At 48.3% G+C, this 27948-nt stretch overlaps 1 protein-coding gene across 11 annotated transcripts in view; it reads right to left on the reverse strand.

The window, feature by feature from the left end:
- MYLK (myosin light chain kinase) overlaps positions 1-27948 on the reverse strand; it is a 280357-nt gene that overhangs the window by 51954 nt on the left and 200455 nt on the right. For all 11 annotated transcript variants that reach the window (XM_063661671.1, XM_063661677.1, XM_063661676.1 and 8 more), the window contains 4 exons: positions 19855-19941; positions 3159-3209; positions 2240-2367; positions 134-287 (listed from right to left, as the gene is read on the reverse strand). In XM_063661671.1, the coding sequence (XP_063517741.1) occupies positions 134-287; positions 2240-2367; positions 3159-3209; positions 19855-19941 (420 nt within the window). The remainder of the gene's footprint in view (positions 1-133; positions 288-2239; positions 2368-3158; positions 3210-19854; positions 19942-27948) is intronic.

The raw sequence follows: 27948 nt of genomic DNA on the forward strand, positions 1-27948 counted from the left end.
GGTGCCTTATAAATCAGGCACAGGACTGGTGAGAGATAATGGGTGATGAAGTCCTGAGGCCCATGTATCTTGCCTGGGGCCTCCCTGCCTTCCCGTTGCCCCAAGCTCCATGCCGCCCAGCCACCAGACTCACCCACGACAGTGAGGTTGACCTGGGCCTGCCTGCTGCCCAGCTTGTTCTCCACCAGCAGTGTGTAGCAGCCGCAGTGCTCCTGGCGCGCGGCCAGGATGGTGAGCTTGCTGCCATTCTCGCTGCTCTCCACCTTCATGTGCTCGCTTTCCTGGATCTAGGGGCGGAGGATAGAGCAGGTGCTGGAGCCTTGGGCCCTTGGGCCAGGAAAGGAAGGGGGCTCCTCCCCATTCCCTACTTCCTGAGGATGCAGCTGGACAAGCTGTGGGGGGCTCGGTCTGGTCTGGACTCTGTGCTTCCCCCTGAGGCCCCTTCTCTCCTGCATCCAGAGTCCGGCTTCCCTGAGGGTGCCAGGTCTGGGGTGGGCAGGGAGGGTGTGGAGCAGGGGCAGGATGGATGAACTAGCTGAGCACTCACTGCTCCCAGAAATATCCTGGTCTCCCTCTACCTCTCTGGAATGGGATGATAGGAGAACACATCTCAGCAAAGTCATTCATAAGGTCCACTCCAGTGGGTTCTAACCTCTTCTGTGCTGTCCAATGCTGTAGCCTCTAGTCACATGTGGCTATTTAAATTTTAATTAGTTAAGTGGAAACAACCCAGATGTCCATCAACTGATGAACAAATAAACAAAATATGGTCTATCCTGACAATGGAATATTTATTATTAATTCATTTAAAGGAATGAAGTACTGATTCATGCTACAATAAGAATGAGCCCAGAAAAGAGTATGCTAAGTAAAAAAAAGACAAAGCTACACAGAGAGAATGACATACTGTATGATTCCATTGATACGAAATGTCCAGAATATGCAAATCCATAAATACTGAGAGTAGGTGAGTGGTTGTCAGGGCCTGGGGGAAGGAGAGGAATGTCTGCTAATGGGTCTGGGGTTTCTTACTGGGATGATGAAAGTATTCTAGAATTAGATAATGGTGATGCTTGCACAACCTTGTGAATCTACTGAAAACCACTGAAGTGTACACTTCAAGAGGGTTAATTTTATGGTATATGAATTGTATCTTAACAAAGCTGCTATAACAATTTTTAATTAATTAAAATTAAATATTCAGTTCCTCAGTTGCACTGGCCACATTTCAAGTGCTCAATAGCCCCATATATATGGCTGGTGGCTGCCATATTGGATAGCACAGAGATAACACTTTCATCATGGCAGAAAGTTCTGAAGGACAGAGCTGGGACTTGGCTAAATGTCTCTGAAAAGTGATGAGACTCCATCTTATTTCAGACAACAGTAGTCCAGATGTCGCTCAGGGCAAACATGCTCTGGGATGCTAAAGGCGAACTTCTCATTTCCACCTTTTGAGACCAACCCTACTTTCCTCCCTGTTAGTACTAAGTGTTCATCTCTGGGGCTAGGAGAATTTGAGTGATTTTAAAACAGAGCAACAGAGGGCTCAGAATAAATCTTCACAACTTCCCACTCCTGTGCCAACCCACCATTCCAGGGTCTCTGCTGATCATGCATACGGGCACACACTACCACCGTGGATTGGTGGAGCTGCTGGGCTCCCCAAGTCGTTTCAAAGATGGTTGTCTGGAAATTCAAACATTTTTCCATAGGAACCATTATGATAAATTGTAGCTAGATTTCTGGGTCAGTTAGACACAATTCTATTTGTCATACAATTCTATCCAAATACTCACATTTGCTTTTGTCTCTTCAGCATGTGGCAAGTTTAAGTGGTTACAACAGGAATCAGTGGGCTGGCACAGAATCACAGCAAGCTCATGGAGTCTAAGGGTCATCTTGGGTCACAGGCTCGACTTTCCTGACTCTGAATAGGATTCTAGACTGTGCTATCAAACCAGATGAGGGCCATGGATGGTTTCTACTTTTCCCCCTCACACTTTTCTCTATTACACAAATTGTCTACAAAGGCAGGGATTATTGGTAGATTCAGAAGCAAAGGTTAGCAAGAACTCAGGTTTGGCAGGTGAGCGATGGGTAGGGGAGTGGCCTCTCCCATTTCTAAAGCTATGAAGAGTGAGGCCATCTCCAGCATGGCATTTCTCATCCCTTTCAGCCCAAAGGCTGTGTGGGTTATTCCCAGCACCCCCAATGCCCACCCCGTACCGTCACTGACCTGCTTTCGGAACTTCATCCAGGTACAGGTGATGGGCTGAGTGCCTGTCACTTTACCAAACAGCTCCACTGACTCTCCTGCGCGTACCTTCTGGTCCTCGGGGAACTGGATGATCTGAGGGGGCATTGCTGAGGGAGGACAGGGAGAAAGTGAGCGAGGCAGAAGGGTCTCAGGCATTCTGATCACATTTGACGCCATTGTCCACAGTGGTCTGTTGGCTTCTCTCTTGGCTTCCGGAACCTTCAGGGTAAGACTGAGGGGCAGTGATCCTGCTGCAGGACATCCAAGTTCATGGACCTGCTAGGTTTGTTCACCTCTTCATTCTGATTCCCTCAGAAGTGACCCACACGACTTACATGGCATGATTCTCCATTTATGGGTTGTACTGGAATTTGTGTCTTACCCTAATTTTTTGAATTGAGGTCCTAACTCACTTATGAATTAAGCAGCACCTTGCCTTCTAAACTCCAGGTCACCCTGGCTGGCAGGCTTGATTCAAGTCCTCAAGTGTCATCCAGTGGAAAACAGACAAGGGCTCCATATAACAAGGACACACAGAGCCGGGCACAAAAATAGCCCTGAGAGGGTCATGTACACAAGAGTAGAGCAGAGGATGGACGGCAGGGCAGAATTCGTAGAAGGGGCAGGCAGGAGAGCTGCTAGTCCTGTGTGATGCCATCAACATGGGAGGCAGATGGAAAGATAAAGCTGTGGAAGGGGAGTGGGAGCCAGGCTGTGTGCAGAGGCTCTCTACGAGCAAACTCAGCCTGAAAAATGCAGAGCTGGAACTGAGGGTGGGGGTAGGGTTGCAGTGGGGTGTCTCCGGGATCACATACCCAGGTGTCAGTCTAGCAAGGTAAAGGCAAAACCCCCATGGTAGATGACTTCTTTGACCCCAGATAGTGCCATGGCCAATTACCTGCCTTTGGAGGTGTCTTGGGGGCAGGTTTCTTTTTCACAGTCGCATCACCTGAAACAAAGAAGTCCACAAGTTATTTCCTGTAGTTCTGTTTTTTTCACAAAGCTCCCGATCCTAGGAAGATGCAGTCTTGTCCACTGGACCCTCATCCAGGGAGGACTCTTACTTGAACATGTCTTTTCAGGCTGAGCACGGTGGCTTACACCTGTAATCTCAGCACTTTGAGAGGCTGAGGCAGGTGGATCACTAGAGGTCAGAAGTTTGAGACCAGCCTGGCCAGCATGGTGAAACCTCATCTCTACTAAAAATACAAAAACATTAGCTGGGCATGGTGGTGTGCACCTGTAATCCCAGCTACCCAGGAAGCTGAGGCAAGAGAATCGCTTGAACCTGGGAGGTGGAGGCTGCAGTAAGCAGAGATTGCACCACTGCACTCCAGCTTGGGTGACAGAGTGAGACTCTGTTTCAAAAAAAAAAAAGAAAAACGAAAGTAAATGAATATGTCTTTTGAGGGATCACCTTGCCCTTTCACACAGACAACCTCACAGACAAAAAAGAATATCAGTTCTCAGGGACCTATGAAAGGGTCCCTGAAGCCTCCAATGAGATTAAAAACTCTCCAGAATGCTTATGCTCCCATAGCCCTTTTTGAAGATGATAATGCCACACTCATTAACCACTCTCTCACCCTAACTTTCAGGAAACTCAGAAAGGAAATTATGTCATGTCAGATAAACCAACTAAAATTAGCCTTTGGTGTGGATCCAAGGGTCGCAAGCTTCCTTTGGGTCACAGACTGTTGACTGGTGGCTTTCATTTTTTTAAAGTTTGTTGGATGGATGAATGGATGAATGAATAAATGGTCTCCTCCCTTCTTACTCCTACTTCCTCCAAATAACTCAAATGAGAAAAATGACTCAAACAGAAAAGTTATGCAGCACAAACCTATTCACTTGGCTAAATCACAATATAATGCATGTGCAAAAACATCTTGAGCTGTCTTCACGGCTGGTTTCATATTTCTTCCAGTTCTTTGCTCAAAAGCCATCTAACCTATCTATCCAAATGAAATGAAAACCTACAGGCACACAAATACCTGTATGCAAATATTTGCAGTGGCCTTATTCATAATTGCCAAAAACTAGAAGGTATCCAAATGGATGAACTGTGGCACTTTGATGCCACCAATAAAAAGGAAGAAACTACTGATACACAGAACATGGATGAATCTCAATGATTTATCTTTTTCTTCTGCTCAGAGAAGCCAAATTCAAAAGGTCACATACTGTATGATTCCATTTATACAACATTCTAGAAAAGGCAGAACTATAGGAAGGGAGAACAGATTAATGAATGGTTGCCAGAGGTAGGGTGGGGGAGGGGTGGGCTGCAAAGGGGCACAGGGAAATGTTCTGTGGTGACAGAACCAGATCTGCACCATGCTGGGAGTCACATGATGACATTAATTTATCAAGACTCACGGAACTGTGCACTAAACAGGGTGAAGTTCGCTGCAGGGAAATTATACCTTAACATAAAAAATGAGGAAAAGCCACTTCACCAGTGAGGTCTTCCCTAACCACCCCATACAAATGGCAGCCCTGCCCCCAGCACCCCTCATCCTTCTCATCTCGCTTTATGGTCCCCCCACCCCATAGCACTTATCATCATGTGAAAAACTATATCTTCACTTATTTATTTACTGTCTGCCCTTCTCCTCCTCCTAAACTGTGAGCTTTTTGAGGCCAGGGACTTTTTTGGTTCACTGCTGTATATCAATGGGCCTGGCACACAATAACAATTTGTTGAATGAATGAGTGGGCTAATATTAACAATTATTCATCCAGATAGCTTCACCTCTGCAGATGAAGGGGAAGCGGTGTCATTGGCTTGGATATGGGTTCCCCTGTGACCACAGGCAAATTAGTAACTTGTGGAACTTGTGCATTTCCATGACAGGACATGTGCTGCTGCCCAGTGAATGCCCCAAGAGGATGGCGTGAGGCAGCGATCCCTGGCAGGGGCACACTGAGATCACCGAGCTGATGGCTGCCGGCTGTGTGGTTAAGCCCAGGGTGAGGGCTTCCACCAAGTTCCCTCTGGCTCATTGTCATCATTGATCCATCTGTCCATCTCCAAAAAGTTACTCAGGGCTTACTGTGTGCCAGGCAAATGCCAGTCAGTACACACGACTAACCTGGGTACTGAGGAGGAAACCAAACAATGTAAGAAATCAGGCCTCAAGGTCTTAAATGTCAAGACATGTGGTCCACAGGAAGGAGAAAAGGCTTTTTTTTTCTCTTTTGCCATAAAGGACATTTATAGGATAACTGGCAACATCTGAATAAGGTTAATAAATTAGAGGATAGTATTGGATTAGTGTTAAGTTCATGTTTTGATCATCAAACTGTGGCTTTATAAGAGATTGTTCTTGTTTTTAGGAAATACACACTGAAGTATTTAGGTGTAGAGGGTATCTTGTGTGCAACTTACTTTCACACTGTTCATAGTATATACGTATATATATGTGTGTATATATACGTGTATATATGTGTGGAGAAGTAGAAGGAAGAGAGAAATGGAAAAAGAGAGGGAGAGAAAGAATATATGAAAAAGCAAAGGCAGGTGCGTTGGCTCACGCCTGTAATCCCAACACTTTGGGAGGCTGAGGCGGGTGGATCACTTGAAGTCAGAAGTTTGAGACCAGCCTGACCAACATGGCAAAACCCCATCTCTACTAAAAATACAAAAATTAGCCAGGTGTGGTGTTGTGCGCCTGTAATCCCAGCTACTCAGGAGGCAGAAGAATTGCATGAATCCGGGAGGTAGAGGCTGCAATGAGCTGAGATCGTGCCACTGCACTCCAGCCTGGGTGACAGAGCGAGACTCCATCTCAAAAAAAAAAAAAAAAAAAAAAAAAAAAGCAAACATGGTAAAATGTAACCTTTGAGGAATCTAGATGAAGGGTATATACAATAATTTTTCATGCTATTTTTACAATTTTTTTCTGTGAGTCTCAAATTATTTCAAGATAAAAGTTAAATAGAAAGTTATAAAAAAAGATGTGTTATTCAGTCAACGTGATGTGGCTGTTTGAATGGAAAAAGAACACTGTTGGTGGAGGAGATGGTTAGTTAGAAGGCTGAAAGATAGGAAGTGAGATGGACCTGAAGGCTAGGGAAGGTCTGAACTGGAGAAAGGGGAGAACCCACAGGTCAGGAATAGACAGTGGCTCAGAGGTGAGAATCAGGGTGATGTTTGGTGGAGGCTGGCAGAGCACAGGGCTGATATTGGACAGCAGTGGTATGACGATAGTGGGCACTCTAAATTAAAGAAAATTAAGGTGAGTTATAGTGGCTCGGCCTGTAATCCCAGCGCTTTGGGAGGCAGAGGTGGCAAGATCACTTGAGGCCAGGAGTTCGAGACTAACCTGGGCAACACGGCAAGACCCTGTCTCTGTAAAAAATAATAGAAACAGCCAGGTATGGTGGTGCCTGCCTGTAGTCTCAGTTACTTGGGAGGGATTGCTTGAGCCCAAGAGTTCGAGATTACAGTAGCTATGATTTTGCCACTGCACTCCAGCCTGGGTGACAGAGCGAGACCTTATCTCAGAAAAAAAAAGAAAGAAAATTAAAAATTTGGTTCCTTGGTTGCACTAGTCACATTTCAAGTTCTCAACAGCCATATGTGGTTAGTAGCTATCACATTGTGTTGACATAGGACATTTCTTTCATCACAGAGGGTTCTGTTAGACAGTACTGGCCTCAAATGCTAAGCTCAGGAGCTAAGGTTTTGTCCTGAGTGAACAGCGAGTCATCACTCAAACAGCAGTCAGGCTGGGCTAGAGGTCCCTGATAGGTCTTTCCAGTTCTTGGGGGACAGATCCAATTAGGAGGCTATTGCCGTACCTTGGAAGGCACTGATCAAGATCCCTGCAGAAAAGAAGATGCAAATGAGAGGCAGAGGAAAGTTAAAAGAGTTTAAGAAAGCTGAAACTGGATCCTTTCCTTACACCTTATACAAAAATTAATTCAAGATGGATTAAAGACTTAAATGTTAGACCTAAAACTATAAAAACCCTAGAAGAAAACCTAGGCATTACCATTCAGGACATAGGCATGGGCAAGGACTTCATGTCTAAAACACCAAAAGCAATGGCAACAAAAGCCAAAATTGACAAATGGGATCTAATTAAACTAAACAGCTTCTGCACAGCAAAAGAAACTACCATCAGAGTGAACAGGCAACCTACAAAAGGGGAGAAAATTTTTGCAACCTACTCATCTGACAAAGGGCTAATATCCAGAATCTACAATGAACTCAAACAACTTTACAAGAAAAAAACAAACAACCCCATCAAAAAGTGGGCAAAGGACATGAATAGACACTTCTCAAAAGAAGACATTTATGCAGCCAAAAGACACATGAAAAAATGCTCATCATCACTGGCCACCAGAGAAATGCAAATCAAAACCACAATGAGATACCATCTCACACCAGTTAGAATGGCAATCATTAAAAAGTCAGGAAACAACAGGTGCTGGAGAGGATGTGGAGAAACAGGAACACTTTTACACTGTTGGTGGGACTGTAAACTAGTTCAACCCTTGTGGAAGTCAGTGTGGCGATTCCTCAGGGATCTACAACTAGAAATACCATTTGACCCAGCCATCCCATTACTGGGTATATACCCAAATGACTATAAATCATGCTGCTATAAAGACACATGCACACGTATGTTTATTGCGGCACTATTCACAATAGCAAAGACTTGGAACCAACTCAAATGTCCAACAATGATAGACTGGATTAAGAAAATGCAGCATATATACACCATGGAATACTATGCAGCCATAAAAAAAAATGATGAGTTCATGTCCTTTGTAGGGACATGGATGAAAGTGGAAATCATCATTCTTAGTAAACTATCGCAAGGACAAAAAACCAAACATCACGTGTTCTCACTCATAGATGGGAATTGAACAATGAGAACACATGGACACAGGAAGGGGAACATCACACTCTGGGGACTGTTGTGGGGTGGGGAGAGGGGGGAGGGATAGCATTAGGAGATATACCTAACGCTAAATGACGAGTTAATGGGTGCAGCACACCAGCATGGCATATGTATACATATGTAACTAACCTGCACATTGTGCACATGTACCCTAAAACTTAAAGTATAATAATAATAATAATAAAGAAAGAAAGAAAGAAAGAAAGAATTTAAGGGGCTAAACAAGAAGGAGGTACACAGATTACTTCGAGATTTCTTGCATAGATACACGTGGAAAGTCATATTGAAGGAATATAGAATTAGGAGTACAAGATTAATATTTCAGCTTGAATCTGTTTGTAGGTTAGAAGCCCAGGATCAGAATTCCAGAGGGAGGTTTGTGGAGACTGGAAGTGAAAGATTCCAGAATTAAAGAAGCCATTAGAATGGAAACCTTGAAGATGGGTCAGTTCTTTGGGGAAAGAGAATGCAATGAAAAGAGGAGCAGAGGCCAGGGTTTGATCCGAGGTGTTCCACAGTAAAGCAGCCGAGACACGGGAGAGGGCTGTGGAAGGACCCTGAGAGCAGGAGGAGTGTCGCCACAAGCAAGGGTAGAGGAGGACAGATGCTGGGAAGAGCGCCAGGTGTGCCCAGCATGGAGTGAGAGATGCTGATGCTGGAGAGGCCAGGTTCCATGGGACAGCATGGTCCAAAGTCAACCCAGAAGAGATTCTTGAGCAAACAGTGGGGAGTGAAATAGTCAAGGATGCTGGAGATGAAAGGACAAAGAGAAGCAAGCAAACAAGAGGGAATATGAAGCTCAGGTTTCTTCTGAGGTGAGAGAAGAGAGAAGATGACAAGGTGGAAGGCAACGGCTAGGGCACAGTGGAGAGGGAGAGCCCAAAGACACTAGAGGGAAGAGCGTGGGGAGCCAAATCCTTTGGTGGGGGAGACCAGATGGGATATGGGATGCCTGTGACTGGCTGAGCCACAAAGGCCCTGCCCCTCTTTGTCCAGGACTGTTGGGAAGAGAGAAGCCCTCCAGGGAAGAAGAGAGGGCTTCTACCGGAGCCCAGATCTGATCTCTGGAAAGAGGAGGCCATCTGTTCAGAGGAGCTACGTGGAGGGCTGTTGTCATGGGCTGAACTGTGTCTCCCCAAATTCACATGTTGAAGCCCTAACCCTTGGTACCTCAGAATGTGACCGTATTTAGAAATAGGGCCTTCAAAGAGGTAATTAAAACGAGGCCATTAGGGTGGGCCATAGTCCAATTTGGTGTCCTTATAAGAAGAGATTAGGAAGAAGAGAGAGAGACGGGGAGAGAGAGAGAGAGAGAAAGGAGCGAGAGAGAAAGAGGGAGGAAGGGAGAAGGAGGAAGGAGAGCGAGAGAGACCAGACAAATGCACACACAGAGAAAAAACCATGTGAGGACACAGGGGAAAGACTGCCATTTTCAAGCAGAAACCTCGATCTTGGACTTCTAGCCTTCAGAGCTGTGAGAATCAATTTCTGTGGTTAAGCCACCCAGTCTGCCATACTTTGTTAAGTCAGCCCTAGAAGACTAACATAGCTGTGGATGGGCATCATCAGTGGGGTGGACACCAGTGGGGTGGGCACCAGAGGGTGTGAGAAGGAGGTTGACAATCCCTGGGGTGATGAGCTAGGAGCGCAGCATGAAATCAGGGGACTCCAAAGTCCTGCCCCATACTTGGTGGCTCTGGGTAAACCCATTTGACTGGAAGAGAAGCCCTAACTAATCTTTCAGTGTCATAGTTAAATAGGATTGAAGGCCAAATTTTTATGTTTGTTCTGTAAATTTGGAGCTACCATTGTTTGAATTGGTTAGCATTTGAAACTGGCTTGGTTCCTACCAGTAAAAACAATTTTAAGTGTTAACAATGTTTTATATCCTGTTCTATACATATTTTATACGACCATCTGCTGAAATCCACTAATTGTGTGCTGGGCTTATAGGGGAAAGCACCTGGTTCTAAAACCCGGTTTCTCAGAGGGAGCGTTTCACTTGGTTCTTATCGCAATCAAACACAGCAGGGAGCATCATAATGTTTCCATTTTATGAAAAAGGAGATGGCATCTCGTAAAAGTCTGGTGACTTGCTTGGTTCATAAAACCTGATGTTCTGGAGCTGGAAATGGGACCTGAGCCTCCTGCCACCCAGGGTATGGAATAAATAAAATTTGTTGTAAAGAGTTAAGGTACATTGTAAAGAAAGTATAGCATATAGTGCATGTTCTTTTTTTCCTCTTTCTCTTTCTTTCTTTCTTTCTTTCTTTCTGTCTCTCTCTCTCTCTCTCTTTCTTTCTTTCTTCCTTCCTTTCTTTCTTTTTTTTTTTTTTCACAAGGCCTTGCTGTGTCACCCAGGATGAGTACAGTGGCATGATCACAGCTCACTGTTAGCCTCGACCTTCTGGGCTAAAGTGATCCTCCCATCTCAGCACCCACCCAGCTAATCTTTTGTAGAGACAATGTTCCACAGGCTGGTCTCAAACTCCTGAGCTCAAGTGAGCTCCCACCTCGGCCTCCCAAAGTGCTGGGATTACAGGTGTGAGCCACCATGCTCAGCCTCAGTGCATGTTCTAACATCAGCCCCTCCCCCCTCCCCACTCTCCCCTCTCTCTGAAACAAACAGATCCCCAGAGGACTTCTCTGTCTTTTGGGACAAGTTTGGCACCTTCAGCTATGTGGCGCACCACCCTGTTGGTCAGTTCAGCCTTACACTAACCTGAGAGCTCTCATGTGGCACCTGTGCTTCTTCTCCCCAGTCCAGGTCCTCCAAAGAGGGGACATTCTGCTGGTCCAGATGCCCAAACTCACAGTACTCCTTGGCTCACTAACTAGTTTCCTCTCCTCTGGAGTCACTCTTATTATCTTATTATTCCTGTCAGCCCTTTGTCTCTCATCCCCTTCTGTGACACCCTAAACTTTCTGTACCAGCCAGTCAGAGAGGAACATCCTAGAAGGAAAATAAAACCCAACCACCTTTGCAAACTCCATGATGGCTGCTGGCCATGGGACAGGCAGGAAGGGCAGAGCACGCCCTACTCAGGCTGCTCCTCTGAAGAGGGGCTCAGCCACCTCCTTTAGCCAGTCAGCCCACGCAGCACATCCTTCCTGGTAGAGCACTGCCCTGGGGTATTGTACTCACCGCTGCCCTTTGAGCTCCTCTTTCCATCCCGTATTCTCTTGCCTCCATTTCCCCTGAAGCCAGACCTCTCTCCTGAGCCCATACCAATACATCCAACTAACCATCATCTCCCAGGGAGATGCCAAACACATACTGCCAGCCCAACATGTACAAAACCAAATCCAAGACCTTTTCCCCAAACCTTCTCCCTGTCCCCATTTCTCCCAAGGCCCCCTCCCTGCCCATATCCACTGACTAATGCCTGTTGTCTACACCAACTAAGTACCTCCTCAGTCTGCCAATTTCTACCTTCCCACCATCAGCATTGTAGTCCCAACTGCATCACCTCCTAGGCTTCTGGTCCCCTGTCCCCCATCACATTTGTCACTCTGTGGCCAAAGTGATCTTTCTCAAATGCAAATATGATGTCACTTCACTGCCCGAACCTGTTCAGTGGTTGCCCACTGCCACTCAGGATCAAATTCAACTCATCTTACGAGGTCTTTGAGCTCTGTCCCTGGCTTTCATCCCCAACTTTCTTGCTTGCTTTCCCAAGAGGGAACAACTTTCATCACAACTTCAATACTCAAAATCAGTGGTTCTCAAAATTTAGCCTACATTATGATTGCCTGAAAAACTTAATAAAAACATAGATTCTTGGCTTCCAGGTGCTGGTGCTGCTACTGCTGCTGGTCCCTGCACCTTCCTTTGGGAAGTACTGCTCTGTAATCTACATGGAATGTCTTTCAGTTTCTGCAACACCAGGCTCTTGCCTTCGCTCCTTTGCACATGCTGGGCCCTCTTCTCTTGGATGGCTCTTGCATATTCTTTGGGCAGGTCGTCCCAGCTCATGCATCACTAATGCCCCACTGGGTTCATGGCCCTCTGAGGTAGCTCCATCACAGCATTCATCAGGCACTGCTATTTCAGAAACCTGTCCCCAACATGGACACACCATGGCAAGCTTCTGGGGACAGGGACAGGATCTACCTTCTGTATCTGCAGTGCCTAGCATAGTACCTGGCACATGCCTGATAAATGGCCATTAAAGGAATGAGTGAAACCCTCAAGGATTTCTGTTAACCTGGGAATTCCCAAGGAACATTCTCACCCAGCCCTGGGCACTGATGCTGAGAAATATAGCCCTGGGGCTTGAATTTTTATATAACTTTCTATGAAAAGGATCAGTCTCTGCTGTCCCCTCTGGGATCAAAACTGCCAGGTGCTGAGCCTTCCACTCTAGATAGGAGACTGATATTAGAGGAAGTGAAATAGCCCAATAAAAACATGAATCAAAGCATTGGATCTGGAAGCCTCCTGGGAAACCTGGAGCAGAGGTGGGGAGGCCAGCCTCCTAATTGTTCAGGTAATCTGTTCCAGCTGACCCAAGCCCTAACCTAGTCCTGGGGAAAAAAAAAGGTCAGTAACCCACAGAAGTTTCCAGATGCTCAGTCTGAAGGCACCTGAATGCCTCGCTCTGAAACATGGAAAATCAGCAGGGCAGAGAGACCAGAGTAAACATTTGCAAGATAGGTGCAGAGCCTGAAGGTGGGTCTCACAGAGTCAAAAGGTCTGAGATAATGGAAAGCAAAGGAGAATTAGGGAACTAGCCTTACCAGCCTTGGGTACAGGGAGGTCCCTGGATGTCTGCCTCTCTGGGGACATTTCCCTTTTTAGGTAGGTAGTTAAAAATAGACATCAAATCCTTCACAATTCCCAAAATCAGCATGAACTTTCTGCCAAAGGCTCCTGAAAAGGACTCTGGCTGGGTTGAGCATGGAGTGAGCACCCACCCCAAGAGGCTGTATCAGAGCAGGGAGGAGGTGGGGGCACCTGAGGATGGAAGGCTGAGTCCTACCACACTGGCCCTGGGTGACCTGACCCACTCCCCCACTGCACACACTGGCCTCATCCAGTACATCCTTAGAGATATGTGGAGAAATATTGGTCATTTTCCCAGAATTAACATCTCTGGGCAAATTTCTTTCTCATCTTCCTCAAAGCAAGGGCTGTCACACAAGAAGATTCCAAAGAAACACTGCTCCTCTGATTACATCCATTCCCAAACCCCCAGGACACAGAGCATCAGGATGGTTGTGAAAGCAATGCTGGCCCAGCATTGCTTGGTGGGTGCCAGCATTGCTTGGTGGGTACCCTCCATGTCCCCACTCTGGCCAGTTCACTGGCTTATGGGAGACACTGGGAGAGTTGGGAGGACTAGTGGTTGGAAGTCATAGGGTCACATACCTGTGGGTGGGAATGTGCCAGGTAGGCACTATTCCTCCTCCCAGACCCACACTTTGGTTGGGAGTAACTGGGAGTTGGTGCCAGCTTTCAGAAACATTCATGGAAATAGCCCAGCCTCTCTCCCAGGGCCCCACATTTTTCACTGTCTGTCAAGTCTTGATGCCAAATCCCAACCTCTCTTCCAGCCTTTTGAATCCCATCAGGATTGAACATTCCCCAAGACCTGAAGAGGAATATTTAAAAAAAAGATTTGATCCTGGGGAAATCTTGCATGGAAAATGGACAGTTTTTAATATCCAGAGATACTTTCAAATTGACACAACTTTCCATTTTAGAGGCAGACACATATGGGAGGTCTAGGCAAAGATATCTGAGAGTCTCATAATCTGGGATGTTCCAAAGTGACTGATGTCAGAGGCGAAGCTCAGGCCAAGGCTAGGCACGGACTGCAAAGGGATGCTCCACTGGCATCATCCCCAGTGACAGAACCAAAGTGGAGGCAGGGACCCTTGGAGCATAGGAACTTATGAACTGGTTTGAAAAATCAAATATTTATTATAAACCTACTGAGGGACCAGCTACTGAAGTTTTGGAGATGCACAGGACCCAGTTTCTGTCTTCAAGGTGTAAAAGCCCCACATGGATGCCCATTTATGTCTCTTCTGAAAGACCATCAGCTTATACAGACTGCTAGGAGGAATTCCTAGAGTCTGGTATCAAACTGGCATCACCTCATGTGCATTTCCTAAGGCCATTTCTTAAGCCCCATCAATGCCTCCTTTACACAGCCAGCATGCTTGTCTCCCCTCACACAAAATTCCCAAGAACTCCCCTGGCCATTTGGGCCCCCTCCAGCTGGGACTCCCCTAAACCTGTATGCTTAAGGCCTCTTTCCCTCAGGACACTTTTGCTGCTGTGTGACCTAAACTATACTTGCTGGAGCTTTGGACTCCTTCACACTTCAGATGATATGAAGGAGAGTTATTAATCTCAACTGAACTGTGTCACTCAATAGCTTTCCATCCAATGGGCTGATGCTGATGTCAGAGTTGGGAAAGGCCTGGGGTCAGCTGGAGAAACTCCCCATCTGACTGGCAAGGAAGCCCAAGTCCAGAGGAATGAAGGGCTTTGACCAAGGCCACATATTTAACTACTGGGAGAACCAAGACCTTCGTCTCCTGCTTTCTAGCTCATTGGCTTTCTTGCTGTGTCTTGTGCCTGAGTATTGCCATAGAACTGATCATAGTAAGTTGGCACCTGGAGTCCGACAGGAGTATTTCTGTCTCCCCATGCCCTACTCAGCTTAGGTGAAGAGTGTGGGGTGTTTCTCCCCTGGGCCTGTGAACTTCTTTCCTGTTCCATCTCCAAAGGGAGGAGAGGACCCACTCTGGGCTGGAGGAGTACATGAAGTGTTTTGGGAGTGTTATTATCAAATATTCATCAACAGGAGAAAAAGCCATAAAGAACATTATTAGAACAATTGACAATAAATGTAGATTATGAATCAATTAGACAACAGTATTGGTTCAATGTCAAATTTACTCTTTGATTTTGATTTCAATAATTGCATTGTAGTTATGTTCTTAGGACAACAGGATAGTTAGAACTCAAGGGCATGATGTCTCCAATTTGGCCTAAAATGCTAGGTACCTATCTCTATCTAAATGAATAAATAAATGAATATATATAGAGAGAATGATAAAACAGTGAAACAAAATGTAAACAATTGGTAACTCTAAATAAAGAGCATACAAGAGTTCCTTGTACTATTGTTGCAATGTTCCTGTAAATTTGAAATTATATCAAAATAGGTATAAAAAATTCCTATCAGGAGGCACACAGCGAACAAACACTGAGAGGTCTCAAGGTCCAGGGAGGCAAGCTGGCTGCAGCTCTCCTTCCCCCCAGCTTTAGTGGCAGCCAGACCTCTGCCAGCCCTATCAGCCAGTCCCCACCTCCTGCTGCCCCTGATGAGCCAGGAGACGTACTGCCCAGCCACGTGTGGACAGCACAGAGTACGTCCTGAGATTGCGACTAGCCCAGGGTGTAGTGGCCAGAACGCAGGTCAGGGTTGGCACCACAGTTCCACATCTTACTAGCTGTGAGACCCTGGACAGGGCAGTTTAGTTCTCTGAGGCTCTGTTTTGCTCATCCCTAAAATGGGAACAGCTATTTATAGCACAGTTGAGTGAGACTCAGCTGAAGTGACATAGATCAAGCTCCTAAGGTGCTCCCCGTGCACAGGCACTTGGTAGACTCTGATTTTATTCAGCCTGCAGCTGTCCTGAGACAGGTGCCTTCACAATCTTCACTGCAGCATGTGTGTGGCTCCTCCCTGTCTGCCTTCTCCCCAACTGATGTTATCATTTTCTCTCCAGCCAAACCACATAAACTACATTCCTCTCCTCCTCCTTAACCTCACCCCGTTTTCCTCATCCCAAAATCTTCCCAAGCTGCTCCCACCTCCCTCCTGCACTTGTGAGTCGGTGTCTGGCAGGTTAACTTGTACTTCTGTCCACTTTCTCTCACCCCGTCCTTGCTTGGGTTGGGGTGGATGCCCTTGGCTTTTCCCTCATGCTCCTCAGTGCTCAGCAGGGAGGGAGGTGTGCAGAAGAGGGACCTAGTCACGATCTGTTTGATGAGAAAATCACTCAGCCTCACCTCAGGAAAGATGGATTTCCCTCTTAGACTGGGTACTTCTCAGCCCTTGACACAGATGAACACACACACACACACACACACACACACACACACAGCCAGATCACTCATGGAATCAGAGGTGTCTGGGACTGGGGATGGCAAAGCTAAGAAAAAAAGGCAAGTTGCAGAGGTGTACAGACTGTGCGATTCCATCTCTGTGAGGCAAAAATCCAATTGAGGTACTTGTGCATGTGTATAAAAATGCACATGAACAAGTCACTGAGTATTTTTGGGGCATGAGTAGAACTGGTAGATGAAAGAGGACTTTCACATTGTACATAGCATATTTCTATATTGTTTAAAATGGTTAAATAAGAATGTGTGCATGTATAATATATATAATTAATAAACTAACAATTACCCTCCAAAGGGAGAAAAGAATGGGTGCAAACCTAAAAGACATCTCCAGCTGGGTGCGGTGGCTCACGCCTGTAATCCCAGCACTTTGGGAGGCTGAGGCCAGCGGATCACGAGGTCAAGAGATAGAAACCTTCCTGGCCCACACGGTGAAACCCCGTCTCTACTAAAAATACAAAAATTAGCTGGGCGTGATGGTGTACACCTGTAGTCCCAGCTACTCGGCAGGCTGAGGCAGGAGAATCACTTGAACCCAGGAGGTGGAGGTTGCACTGAGCCCAGATTGTGCCACTGCACTCCAGCCTGGTGACAGAGTGAGACTCTTCTCAAAAAAAAAAAAAAAAAAAAAAAAGACATCTCCTTCACTTCCCATCTCTGGGCAGCTGCCTTCTCAGGAGCTTCTCAGGAGGCTCCAGAAACAAATCCCAGGGCATCTCTCAGGCCCCCAGGGTACAGGCTTCTGAAGGACAAGAGTGCAGGGGTGCAAGCAGGTGGAGGGCAGCTACAGCCAGCCTGGCACGGCTCTCAGTGTTGGGGTAGCAGGTTTGGAGTGACGGGGATTGGGGGGTGGGCCAGCAAAGGGGTACAAAGTGGCCATGACTTTGGAGTGTGTAGAGACACACACTCCCATTCTTTCAGGGGCAAGATGTGTTAAATTCCAACATGGGGGCTCTGCACACAGAGTGAAATCCAAGTGGGGTCTACTGGAGTTAATCCAGTTGTGAATGTGTATTTTCTGTAGAGATGAAGCACTTGCTACCAGCCTGCTGCTCCCCTACTAACTCAGACTGAGCTTCATTCCCTGCTTCCAGTCTCTCCACCACAAGGTGCCTTGTTCTGCTCTCTGGGCAACATGATACTCTGAGGATGTTGATGTGAGGGTCCTCGAGGTGGTTCCACACTTAACAGAGGCAGCAGGGGAGACCCTCTTCTGCTTCTCAAGACCCACAGTGTGGGCACCAGGTTTCTCCCTGGAACACCTGGTTTCCAGCTTGACTGCACATGGGGTGACCTGGAGCTTGAACAAATACTGAGGCCTGGCACCCACTCCTGAGATTCTGGTGTAATTGGTCCGGGGGCAGGGGAAGCCTGCGTGGCAGTGGTTTAAAAGCTCCCCAGGTGAATATAACATGCAGCCAGGGGTGTGAGCCGCTGCTCCAGACTTGGACAGTGACAACTTGCATGGGGTTTCCACAGCCTTCCGTTCTCAGGGCAGAGAGCCCAGCTCCTGCTCTGCTCATCGTCTCAAGCTTGTTTTCCTCCTCCACAGCTCGGCTCTGACCCCATCTCACCTCCTCAGGGGCTCACTGGAGTGGGTGTGCTGGAGCTGAGGGCTGGAGGCCGCCCACCAGATCAATACCTGCACTGCAGCTTCTGCACCCAGGAGTGGGGGACAGCCATGCCATAGCCCCAATTCGCAGCCCCTGATGCTCTTCCTACATTCTCTATCTCTTCTGCTCACGGTTTTCCATACCAAGTATACCATGGGTCCAAGGAATATTTTTGGAAAATAAAATTATTAACCCATTCTCACTAGATTTTTATTGGTATTATGTATGAATTTCCAACAACTTATTAAATGTCCATTCTTGATATTCTCAGGCTATCTACCTTGGTTAAGTATCAATGAGAAATTAATTCCAATTTCTCTGCCCCAACATACTGAAGGCTGAGTTCCCCCAACAGCCTGGCTGGGGTATGTTCGAGGAACCCAAGTTCATCATTAGGAAGGTAAGAATAAAACAAAGTCACAAAACACTGCGTTGTAATGGAAAAAGATTGTAGTCTGAGTTAATCAGGCTCAATTACTTTGTTCTATCAGTATGGGCAATTAGGAGCTTATCTTGTTTTTTGTTTGTTTGTTTTAAAACACAGCATGTGCTGGGGATGTTCAAGCAACTCTGCACCCTCTGTTGAAATTGTAGGTTTCAAAGGATAGTTCTGCTGTCAAAGTTAGATTAAAAATTATAAGGGAAGCCAGGGTGACATTGTGACTTTTGAGGCACTTCTGCCTTTTAGCCCCCTCCTCCACCAAAAAAAAGTACATAGATTTAATTATATATCAAGTATTATATTTGAATTATGTAAATTACACTTTACAACTGCATGGGTATAAAGATGAATATATTCATATTATGAATTAAAACATTGTCTTTGACTTAAAAGTTCACTTTTTTCTTCTTATTTTATAAGATATTACAGCATTTGGCAGGCCTGTAAAAGCACTGTGGACCCTACGCGTGGTGCCTAATGGATGTGTGGGCTATGGGGAAGCTGAGATTCAAAAAGAGGGCGGTAGCTGCCTATGGTCATGGAGAGGCTCCTTTCTCTCTTGGCTTTTTATACCACACTGCTATTTGATTCTAAGAGAAACTGGGAAGGGCCTTCCATGAGCAAGGCGCAGCACGTGTCATTCTGAAAGGTAATCGCTTGACCAGACCCTGTACAATGGAGGAGGGAGGATGAGACCCAGATACACCTCCGTGACATTGGGAAGGAGGTAGTGGAGGAGCCGGGTGCTGACACTGTGGGAGCTGAGGTGAGGAAGAACTCAGGGATGAGGGACTTTTCAGAGGAGTTTGGCAGAAAGGTGTCCCATGGAGAGAGGTGCCAGAGAAGGCATGAAGGAAGGAACTTGGGGGCTGTGTAGTGCGCAGTGAAGAGCTCAGTTTGGCCTGAGTATAAAATAGAAGTAAAGGAGCTGGGGGCAGCACCAGGAAAGACAGGCGGGGGGCAGGCCACATGTGGGACCACGTGTGCACATGTGAGCTAGGTGTGTCCTGGGCACTAACATGTGGAGCTTTGCTACTGGGTTTTGCGGGCTCTGGGGGCCACTACATATTTCAACCAGGAGTGATGAGATCAGAGTTACAATCCAGAAAGAGCCCCTGGGAGGGCAGGGTCAGCTGGGGAGAAATTAGGAGGAGCTCTCCTAGAGTCTTGGTGGGAAGTGAAAGGGCATGAAGGAGGTTGGGCAGGGGAGGTGGACAGGAGGACAAACAAGATGTGCAACACCACCCAGGCTGGAGACAGGCTGGGAAGAGCACTGGGATGGGGTGAGAAAAGGCCACTGGCTCTGTTATTGGGAGTTCACTGGGCACTTCAGGGTGTGGGCAGACATCAGACTTCCAGGGATTCGGGCAAGAGTGAGTGACCAGGAAGTGGGGGCTCTGAGGCTGCCCTCAGTCCCTGGGGTGCCTGCCCCTGCCTCTGCCTCTGCCTCTGCCTGGTGAAGCTGGGCGAGTACTCACTCTCAGTTCCTAGCACGGGAGGAAGAGAGCTCTTGGGCCTCCGGGATTTCATCTCTGGGGCCTTGGTGTTCTCACTGGCTGGAGCATCTGGAATGAAACAGGTAACAATAAACATTAGCAGCTGCTGAGGAAATGAGCAGAGGGGGTCTCTCAGTCAAAATCCCACCTCAACCAAACTCCTCCCCCAACTCTGAGGGCCCTTTGTGCCCACTGGGCAGAACAGCGCCTGTGTCCAGGCAACCTCTTTTACCCTCCATGAGAGCATCAAAGAAGGACCGTCCACTATCCTGGGCCTGATTAATCCAGTGGGGACAGCACCGTCACCTTGGCAAGATGAGCGCACAGGCTGCCCTGGGAGCTTGGGATGCTCCCCTGGAATGCCATTGCTGGCAGAGTTACCCCTTGCTCACCTTCCCTGGCTTTCTCCTCCATCAGGCCTTGTCTCCCTCATGCTAGACATCCTGGGTCTCCTCTCCAACAGGGGCAGGAGGGGACAGGGTCCCTGCCCTTGGGCTCATGGACTAGAGGTGGCGCACAGCCTCTGATTTCTCTGACTTTCTTCTGCAGACCAAACTTTGCAGTGACAAACCAAACGGAGGCCTCTGAGCACACATCCAACATGACTCCCACCTCTGAGATGGGGTCCAGGCCCCACTGTGGGGCTTCTGCTAGCCCTCCCCCAACAGGCCCAGTGAAGCTGGGCACAGCTGCCTGCTGGGCGGACCTAAAGATGCTGGGCGGTGCCTGCCCTCAGGCTCTGCTCCACACTCCCTCTGCCAGAGGAAACCCTGCCTCATGGAGGGCAAGCAGGGCAACATCACTTGGCTGGGCTGGGCTGGGTGGAAAGGCCCTCACTGGCCCCCAGGACACTGTGGGGAAACCATCCAGGAACTGGGATAAGGAGGAGCTGGTTGAGTGGCTATCACTGGGCCCCAGCACTTTTACTGGCCTTCCTTTCCCCACAAGGAGCACTCTTTGGGGACGGTGCTGAGAGAGTCTCCCCCTTGGAGCCCCCTCCCTGGGCATCCTTTTCCTGCTCCTGAGGAGAGGAAGCTCAGTGGGGGTGGGGGTAGGTGGGGGGACTTTCCAGCGGAGGCTCCGCCACATTCCTGAGGCCTGGCTGGGGAGGAAGAGCCCTCTCATGGTCCGCCTCCAGGACTGGCAGTCAGGGCTGATCTTGCCTAGACTGGGCTCCTGGGGCTCTGAGGGGTGGGCGCAGGGAGCAGAACTGGGGGCTGGGAACATACTTCTCCCAGCAAGTGGACTCTGAGCTGCCTCTGGATGCATTTCTCCTTCTGGGAGGCATTTAGGCCCCTCGCCTTCTCCAGAACATGGATCTGCCTGCATAAGTCCCTCTGCTTATCATCACCCTGATAGGCTTCCTTCCTAACCTAGTGCCTGCCTCCTCTCTGTTATGGGTAATCCAGGGTGGAGGCCCTGTGCGGGTGTCGCAGGCTTATGGCAGCTCAGAAGCAGACAGGCCTCCGGGGGCTGTGGGGGCAATCCCCCACCAAAGACAGCCGAAAGCCCTGCATGCACCATTGTGGGCCTTAAGTAGGACTACTTAGCAGTATGTGACGGGGTGTTGGGGGGAGCAGACAGCCAAAGCAACCCTTTCAAGTAGCACTTGACACCCAAACACTCCCTTGCCTCCACTCCCCACTGCAAGCCGGACTCCTGCCACCTCCCATACGGGCAAAGGAGCCCCAGATGGCACATCAGGGGTCCCTGCTATTTGGAGTGGACACTCAAGCTCCTCAGGAGGCTGCCTGTAACCCAGCACGCCAGTTCCATGGGGACACAGAGAAGCAGAAAGCCATGGGGCAGGGATGATTTCATTTTCTTACGCTGGACATTTTCCCCAAGGATCGTGGTCATTCTCAGCTACAGAAAAATCCTCTGGACATAGTTATTTGTCAGCCTCGGTGGATCTCAGCCTCAGCTGTATGTTAGAAGCACCTGTGCCAGGGTATCACAACCCACAGGTCCTGGTTTCATTGGTCTGGGTTGGGGTCTGGGCACGATATGACCCAGAAGCTCCATGGATGACTGATATTTGGCCAACAGAAAACTCCTCGTCTCTCCTCAAGCACAGGGAGTGCACAGGGAGTGGCTCCAGGACTATTCCAAGAGGCAGAAAAACCTGGCAGTGCCTCCCCTTGATATCTGGGGATAAGGGTGCCATAAACCAGGGGCATGGAGTCAGTCTAAGCTTCCCTTGTCCAGGCCTCTCCCTTCTTCCCTTCCTTGAAGACCAGCATTTCTAACAGTCATCAATGACAATGTAAAGAAAGGTGTACCCAGTAATTGTTTTGTTTGTTTGGCTCCCTTTTTTTTTGAAATGGAATCTCACTCTGTCACCCAGGCTGGAGTACAGTGACATGATCTCGGCTCACTGCAATCTCTGCCTCCCAGGTTCAAGTGCTTCTCGTGCCTCAGCCTCCTGAGTAGCCTCTTGAGTACACGCCTGACTCATTTTTCATATTTTCAGCAGAGATGGGGTTTCGCCATGTTGGCCAGGCTGGTCTTGAACTCCTGGCCTCAGGTGATCTGCCTGCTTCGGCCTCCCAAAGTGCTGGAATTACTGGCATGAGCCACCGCGCCCGGCCCTTCTTAAGGAAGAGGAGTACACGGCAGAGTATGTATGCAGTTCTGCACTCCTTGGCTTCAGCACTTATTCTCCTGGTGAGTCTTGGAGCATAGAGGAGGGAGAAGAAGAAGGATCAGGTTTGCCTTTTTAACTGATGAGTAAGCTGAGGCACAAGAAAGCAAAGTATAAGAGGCCCAGTTTTCCTAGGCTCCTGAAAGCAGGGCAGCAGGTACTGAGACTCCTTTTGTCCTCATGGGGTTGTGCTGGGCTTTACTTCCAAGCATCACCACGGTAGAGGCCAACAGAGAACAGCTCTAGCTTTGGCTTTGTCATCAGCAATCTTGGGAACTTGGGCAAATAATTTAAACTGTCCCATGTCTCTGTTTCCACATCTGTACAAGGGAATCACTTATTTTCTCTACCTCATGGTGTTTCGAAGCCCAAAGGAGAGAACACATGCAACTGTGTTTTGGAAAGCAGGAAATGATCGTTGATCAGCCCGGCGTGGTGGCTCACGCCTGTAATCTCAAGACTTTGGGAGGCCAAGGCAGTAGGATCACTTGGACCCAGAAGTTCAAGACCAGCCTGGGCAACATGGTGAAACCCCGTCTCTACAAAATTTACAAAAATTAGCCGGGCACTGTGGCATGTGCTTACAGTCCCAGCTGCTTTGGAGGCTGAGGTGGGAGGATCACCTGAGCCCACAGAGCTTGAGGCTGCAGTGATTGTGCTGCTGCAGTGATCATGCCACTGCACTCCAGCATGGATGACAGAGTGAGACCCTGTCTCCAAAAAATGAAAAAAAAAAAAAAAAGAAAATGAAAATGATCACTTACTTATGAATTAATTCCTCTTGATAGCCACATTCCCTTACTTCCTTCTGAATCAGCTTTAAAATTTTCCACCTTCAGAAAACACTCCCTGCCCTGCCCCATCTGCCTCTGCCTCCGTCCTTGGCCCTAGGGTGCTGGGTTTTCACTGGACATGTCAGTACGCTACTCTGTAATGTGCTTTGAGTCTTATTTTTAGAAGTTCCTGCAGCACTTTATCTTTCCATCTGGCCATAAGGAAAGGGGCTCAAGCCCCGCTTTCAAACTAGGCACACCCCAGACTCGGAGCCCCAGGGGGTGGCTGTGCTCCACCTAAAGTGTCAGCACGGTGGGGCTGTGCATGCACCACAGGGCCCTGCCAGGGATGCGGAGCCAGCAGACCTCCATGCGAACTGCAGCAAAGAGTGGGCTCGAAGGGCCATGTGCCTAATCAAAACCAGCTTTGTGCTCACATGGCTGCCCAGGGGATAAAAATAATAGTAATATAAGTTTAAGAGCAGCTTGTATTTTCTATTTTAATCATTTTGTGATGAAATTAAACTCCATTTCTAGATCTAGGCCCCCAAGGCTGAAGTCCTTTGCTTGTGTCCCCAAAGAAGTGTGGGGGAGGAAGATGGAGGTGTGAGGAAGTGGGGGGCCTCTACATTGAGAGGAAAATGTGTCCTTATTTGGACAATGCCTCACCCCTTCCACTCCTGGGCTCTGGACTCAAGCTCTCTGGGCAGCATTTTTTTTTATCTCCCGCAAGAGGCTGATTCCCTGAACTCTGACCCCACACAGGGGGTGTGAGGTCTTGGGAAGCTTCTGGGAGGGGTCCAACTTCTAGGGGCCCCCAGTGGGGCAGGGCAGAGGGGCTGGGCTCCAGCCTCTCCCTGGGTTGGCTCATCCCCCCTTGCTGGCCTCTCTCTCTGACTGAGTGCAAGCAGTGTGCTAGTGTAGTAAGGAAGAGAGATCAGGATGCTTGCGCTCCTTTCTGGCTCTGCTGCTTAGGAGCTGTGAGTCCCTGGGCAAGTTCCTGAACTTTTCGGAGTCTGAGCTTCCTCACGAGGAAAACGGAATTAACACCACCTCAATAGAAGAGTGAGGGAGGTGTGGTCAAGTCGTAAGGTGACGGCTGACATTTACTGGGTATTGACTCCATGTATGCACAGTGCTAAGTGCTTTGTATGCTCAGATCAGGTTGAACTATACCATTCGCCAGTATTGAAGTGTTTTTGACCTACAAAAACAGCAATTTTATTTAGTTCCACATAATACCCATTAGTTGTCTGTGATGATTTAAAGAATAAATGTGGGCCAGGTGCAGTAGCTCATGCCTGTAATCCCAGCACTTTGGGAGGCTGAGGCGGGTGGATCACCTGAGGTCAGGAGTTTGAGACCAGACTGGCCAACATGGTGAAACCCCTTCTCTACTAAAAATACAAAAATTAGCCAGGTGTGTTGGTGGGTGCCTGTAATCTCAGCTACTTGGGAGGCTGAGGCAGCAGAATGGCTTGAATCCAGGAGACAGAGGTTGCAGTGAGCCGAGATCGCACCACTGCACTCCAGCCTGGGCAAAAAGAGTGAAACTCTGTCACAAAAAAAAAAAAAAAAAAGAATAAATGTGGGGGTGGGAGCAGACTTATTAATACAGCAGGGCCGAGGCCAAGAAAGGAGGGTGGGTCAAAATCTGCTCAGCAATATCACAAGTGCCCAGGGGCCAAGGTAACAGTGGACCACAGTGGTTAGGAACCAAGGCTTGGGTTTAACTTCCCACTCTGCTAGTTAGGGTGACCTTGAGCAGGTGACTCAGTCTCTGTATGCCTGAGATGAGGCTATTGTTACTATCACTCCCCTGAAGCCCTCTTGCAAGGTCACCAACGACCTCAATGTTGCCAAACCCAATAGCCAATGCTCAGGCTCATCTTTATTTGGCAGCAGCACCTGACCCTTCCTTTCTTCCTTTTTTCTTCCTTTTCTTCCTTTCTTCTTCTTTTTTTTTTTTTGGCAGGGTCTTCCTCTGTCCCCCAGGCTGGAGTGCAGTGGTGCAATCTTGGCTCACTGTAGCCTCAACCTCCCATGCTCAAGCTGTCCTCCTGGCCCATCCTCCTGAGTAGCTGGGACTACAGGCATGCCCCACAGCATCCAGCCAACTTTTGTATTTTTTGCAGAGACAGGGTTTCACCACGTAGCCCAGGCTGGTATTGAACTCCTGGCTCAAGCAATTCACCTGCTTCTCAAAGTGTTGGTATTACAGGCGTGAGCCACCACACCTGGCCTGGCACATTAATCTTGATCATTCCTTCCTTTTTGAAGTTCTTAGCATTTGGTTTCTGGGACACCCCCATCTCCTGGGTTTCTTCCCATCTCACTGGAGTACTTCCTTCTTGGTCTTCTTCGCAGGCCCCTGTCCTGCCCCTGCCTCTCTCTCTCTTCCTTTTCTTATCTCCACCTCTGTACTCTCCAGGGACCTCATTCAACCCCAGGGCAGTGAATGGCCTCTGTGTGTGGATGGCTCCCTGTATCCCACCTCCAACTCTGACCTCCCCCTCAACTCCAGGTTCACCTAAACACCTGCCTATGTGACAGGACCGCTTGAGAGGTCAGATGGGCATCTTAAACTTCACATGCACTAAACTCTTGATCATGCCCCCCAGCCCCACCATTGATCTTCACTCCCCCATGAAAACTAAGAGTCGTCTTTAACTTCTCTCTCTCTCTCTCCATACCCAGCTCATCAGCAACTCCTATCAGCTCTACAGCCAAAGAGGTTATGAATCTGATCACTTCCTGTCCCTATTGTGGCAACCCCCCACTGTGCTCCCTGCTTTCCCTCTGACTCATCCTGGGTCTGGTCATCACATGGACATGAGTGATCCTTCATAAATGTCCAGTGTTGGCCCATAACACTTAAAATAAAACCTCATTTTTTTTGTCATAGCCAACACTGCCTGGATCTGGTCCACGGTCCTCCTCAACCTCACTTCCTACCAACCTGCCCCTTGCTCATGGCTCCACCACCCTGGCCTCCTGCCTCCTGAAATGCTTTAAGCACAGTGTCCTCGGCTCAGGGCTATGCTCTCGTTGTCACCTTGTCCCTCTTCCTTCCCTGCTTCCTTCAGCCTCTGTTCACATGTTCCTTCCTCAGAGGGGCCTCAGTGACCACCCCCTCCAAAAATGGTATTCCCTCCCCCATTACCCTGCTTTGCTTTCTTCGTAGCTGGTGACATTACCTGAGGATATGACACAGCTGTTCACCTGCATTACTGCCTCTTTCCCACTAGAAAAGTCCCAAAAGCTGGAACTTTTCCTACTTCATTTACTGTTTTAAAACCAGCTCCTACGGCAGTGCCTGGCACAGGTGGGCACTCAGATATTAGTTGAATGACTGAGTGATGGCATGAATACCCACTGGAGTGTCCCTTCCTATCACAATCATGCATGACCCTCTGTGGTCACAAAGCCCTGGTCTCACTGGTACCAAAAGCTGGATGCCCTGGCCAGGGTAGCTGGGGACAGGAGGCCTGAGTTGAGAATGACTGGATGAGCCAGTGAGGATCTAAGGTGTTTTTTGACTCCTCTCATGGGATTCTGGCCTAGGAAGGACTTAGTTTCCTCACTGCTCATCTGGGTCGGAATGAGAGGAAAGGGGTTACTGAGTCCCACGTGCAAGAGGACCTCCCCGCAGGGAGGGCTGTTACTCAGGGAGGTCTGGATCACTCTGGGAGCGGGCCCCGCCATGGTAATTCACTGCCCAGGGAGGCTGCGTCAGGCTGTGGAAAGGAACAGGTTTCCGAGCCAGAACACTGAGTCCTGCCAGGATATTTCACATTGTAATTCACTGTGCAGGGTGGAGCCCCAACACCAGATCTATGCCTACTGTCTGTGGGGCCTGGAAGGCAGCTGACCCTTGGTGAGCCTCAGTTTGCTCACTGAGAAAGACACCCTGCCCAACTGTTGCATAGACTGAAAATGCAAAGTGCACAAGAGTCTCTGGCCAGGGCAGGCATTGAAGGTCAGCTTGTTCTCCTCCTGGGTGAGTTTTCAGGCAAGTCCATGTTTACTCTATGTTTTAGCTCCCTTCTGTGGGGCACAAGTTAACCCCTGTCTTCTGCTGAGTTCAGAAGGAAGGGTGATATGACCATAATCAAGAAAGTACATAAACACCCTTTTTCTTAGGAAAAAGACCCAAACACATGATTAAAATAGCCGGCTGTGCTGTATTATAAAGATTACATCCTTTATCTTTATGATATGAGGGAATCAGTAGTGTGGGTAATGCAGACCAGCCAATGAGCCCCATTTGCCTCATTTTTATGAGATTTTGAAAGATATGTTGGCCTCAGATGTATGGTCTTGATGGTGTTTGGCACAGGATGAATGAATGATAGTGACTTTCAGGGGCCAGGCCAGCCCTGCTGAGTAGCTGGGGAAGCCAGTCTGAAGTCAGCACCAGCTGTAGTCCCATCGCCTAGTGGAGATGGACCTCATTGCCCCATAAGAGGGATGAAGGCCTGGTTCTATGCAGAGGTCGGGTGGGCAGCTGCAGCTGGAGACAGGCTGGAAGAGCCCACACAATGGCTGGGCTTGAAAATTCAGTCATTGTTGCTGCTTAGGGCAAGTAGTTCTTCAATGTATTCTGATTCATGACTCCTTTTGAGAATTCGACTAAAAACTATGGACCCCTCTCTTCAG

The sequence above is a fragment of the Pongo pygmaeus genome, chromosome 2 (assembly GCF_028885625.2).
Source record: "Pongo pygmaeus isolate AG05252 chromosome 2, NHGRI_mPonPyg2-v2.0_pri, whole genome shotgun sequence".
Classification (NCBI taxonomy): domain Eukaryota; kingdom Metazoa; phylum Chordata; class Mammalia; order Primates; family Hominidae; genus Pongo; species Pongo pygmaeus.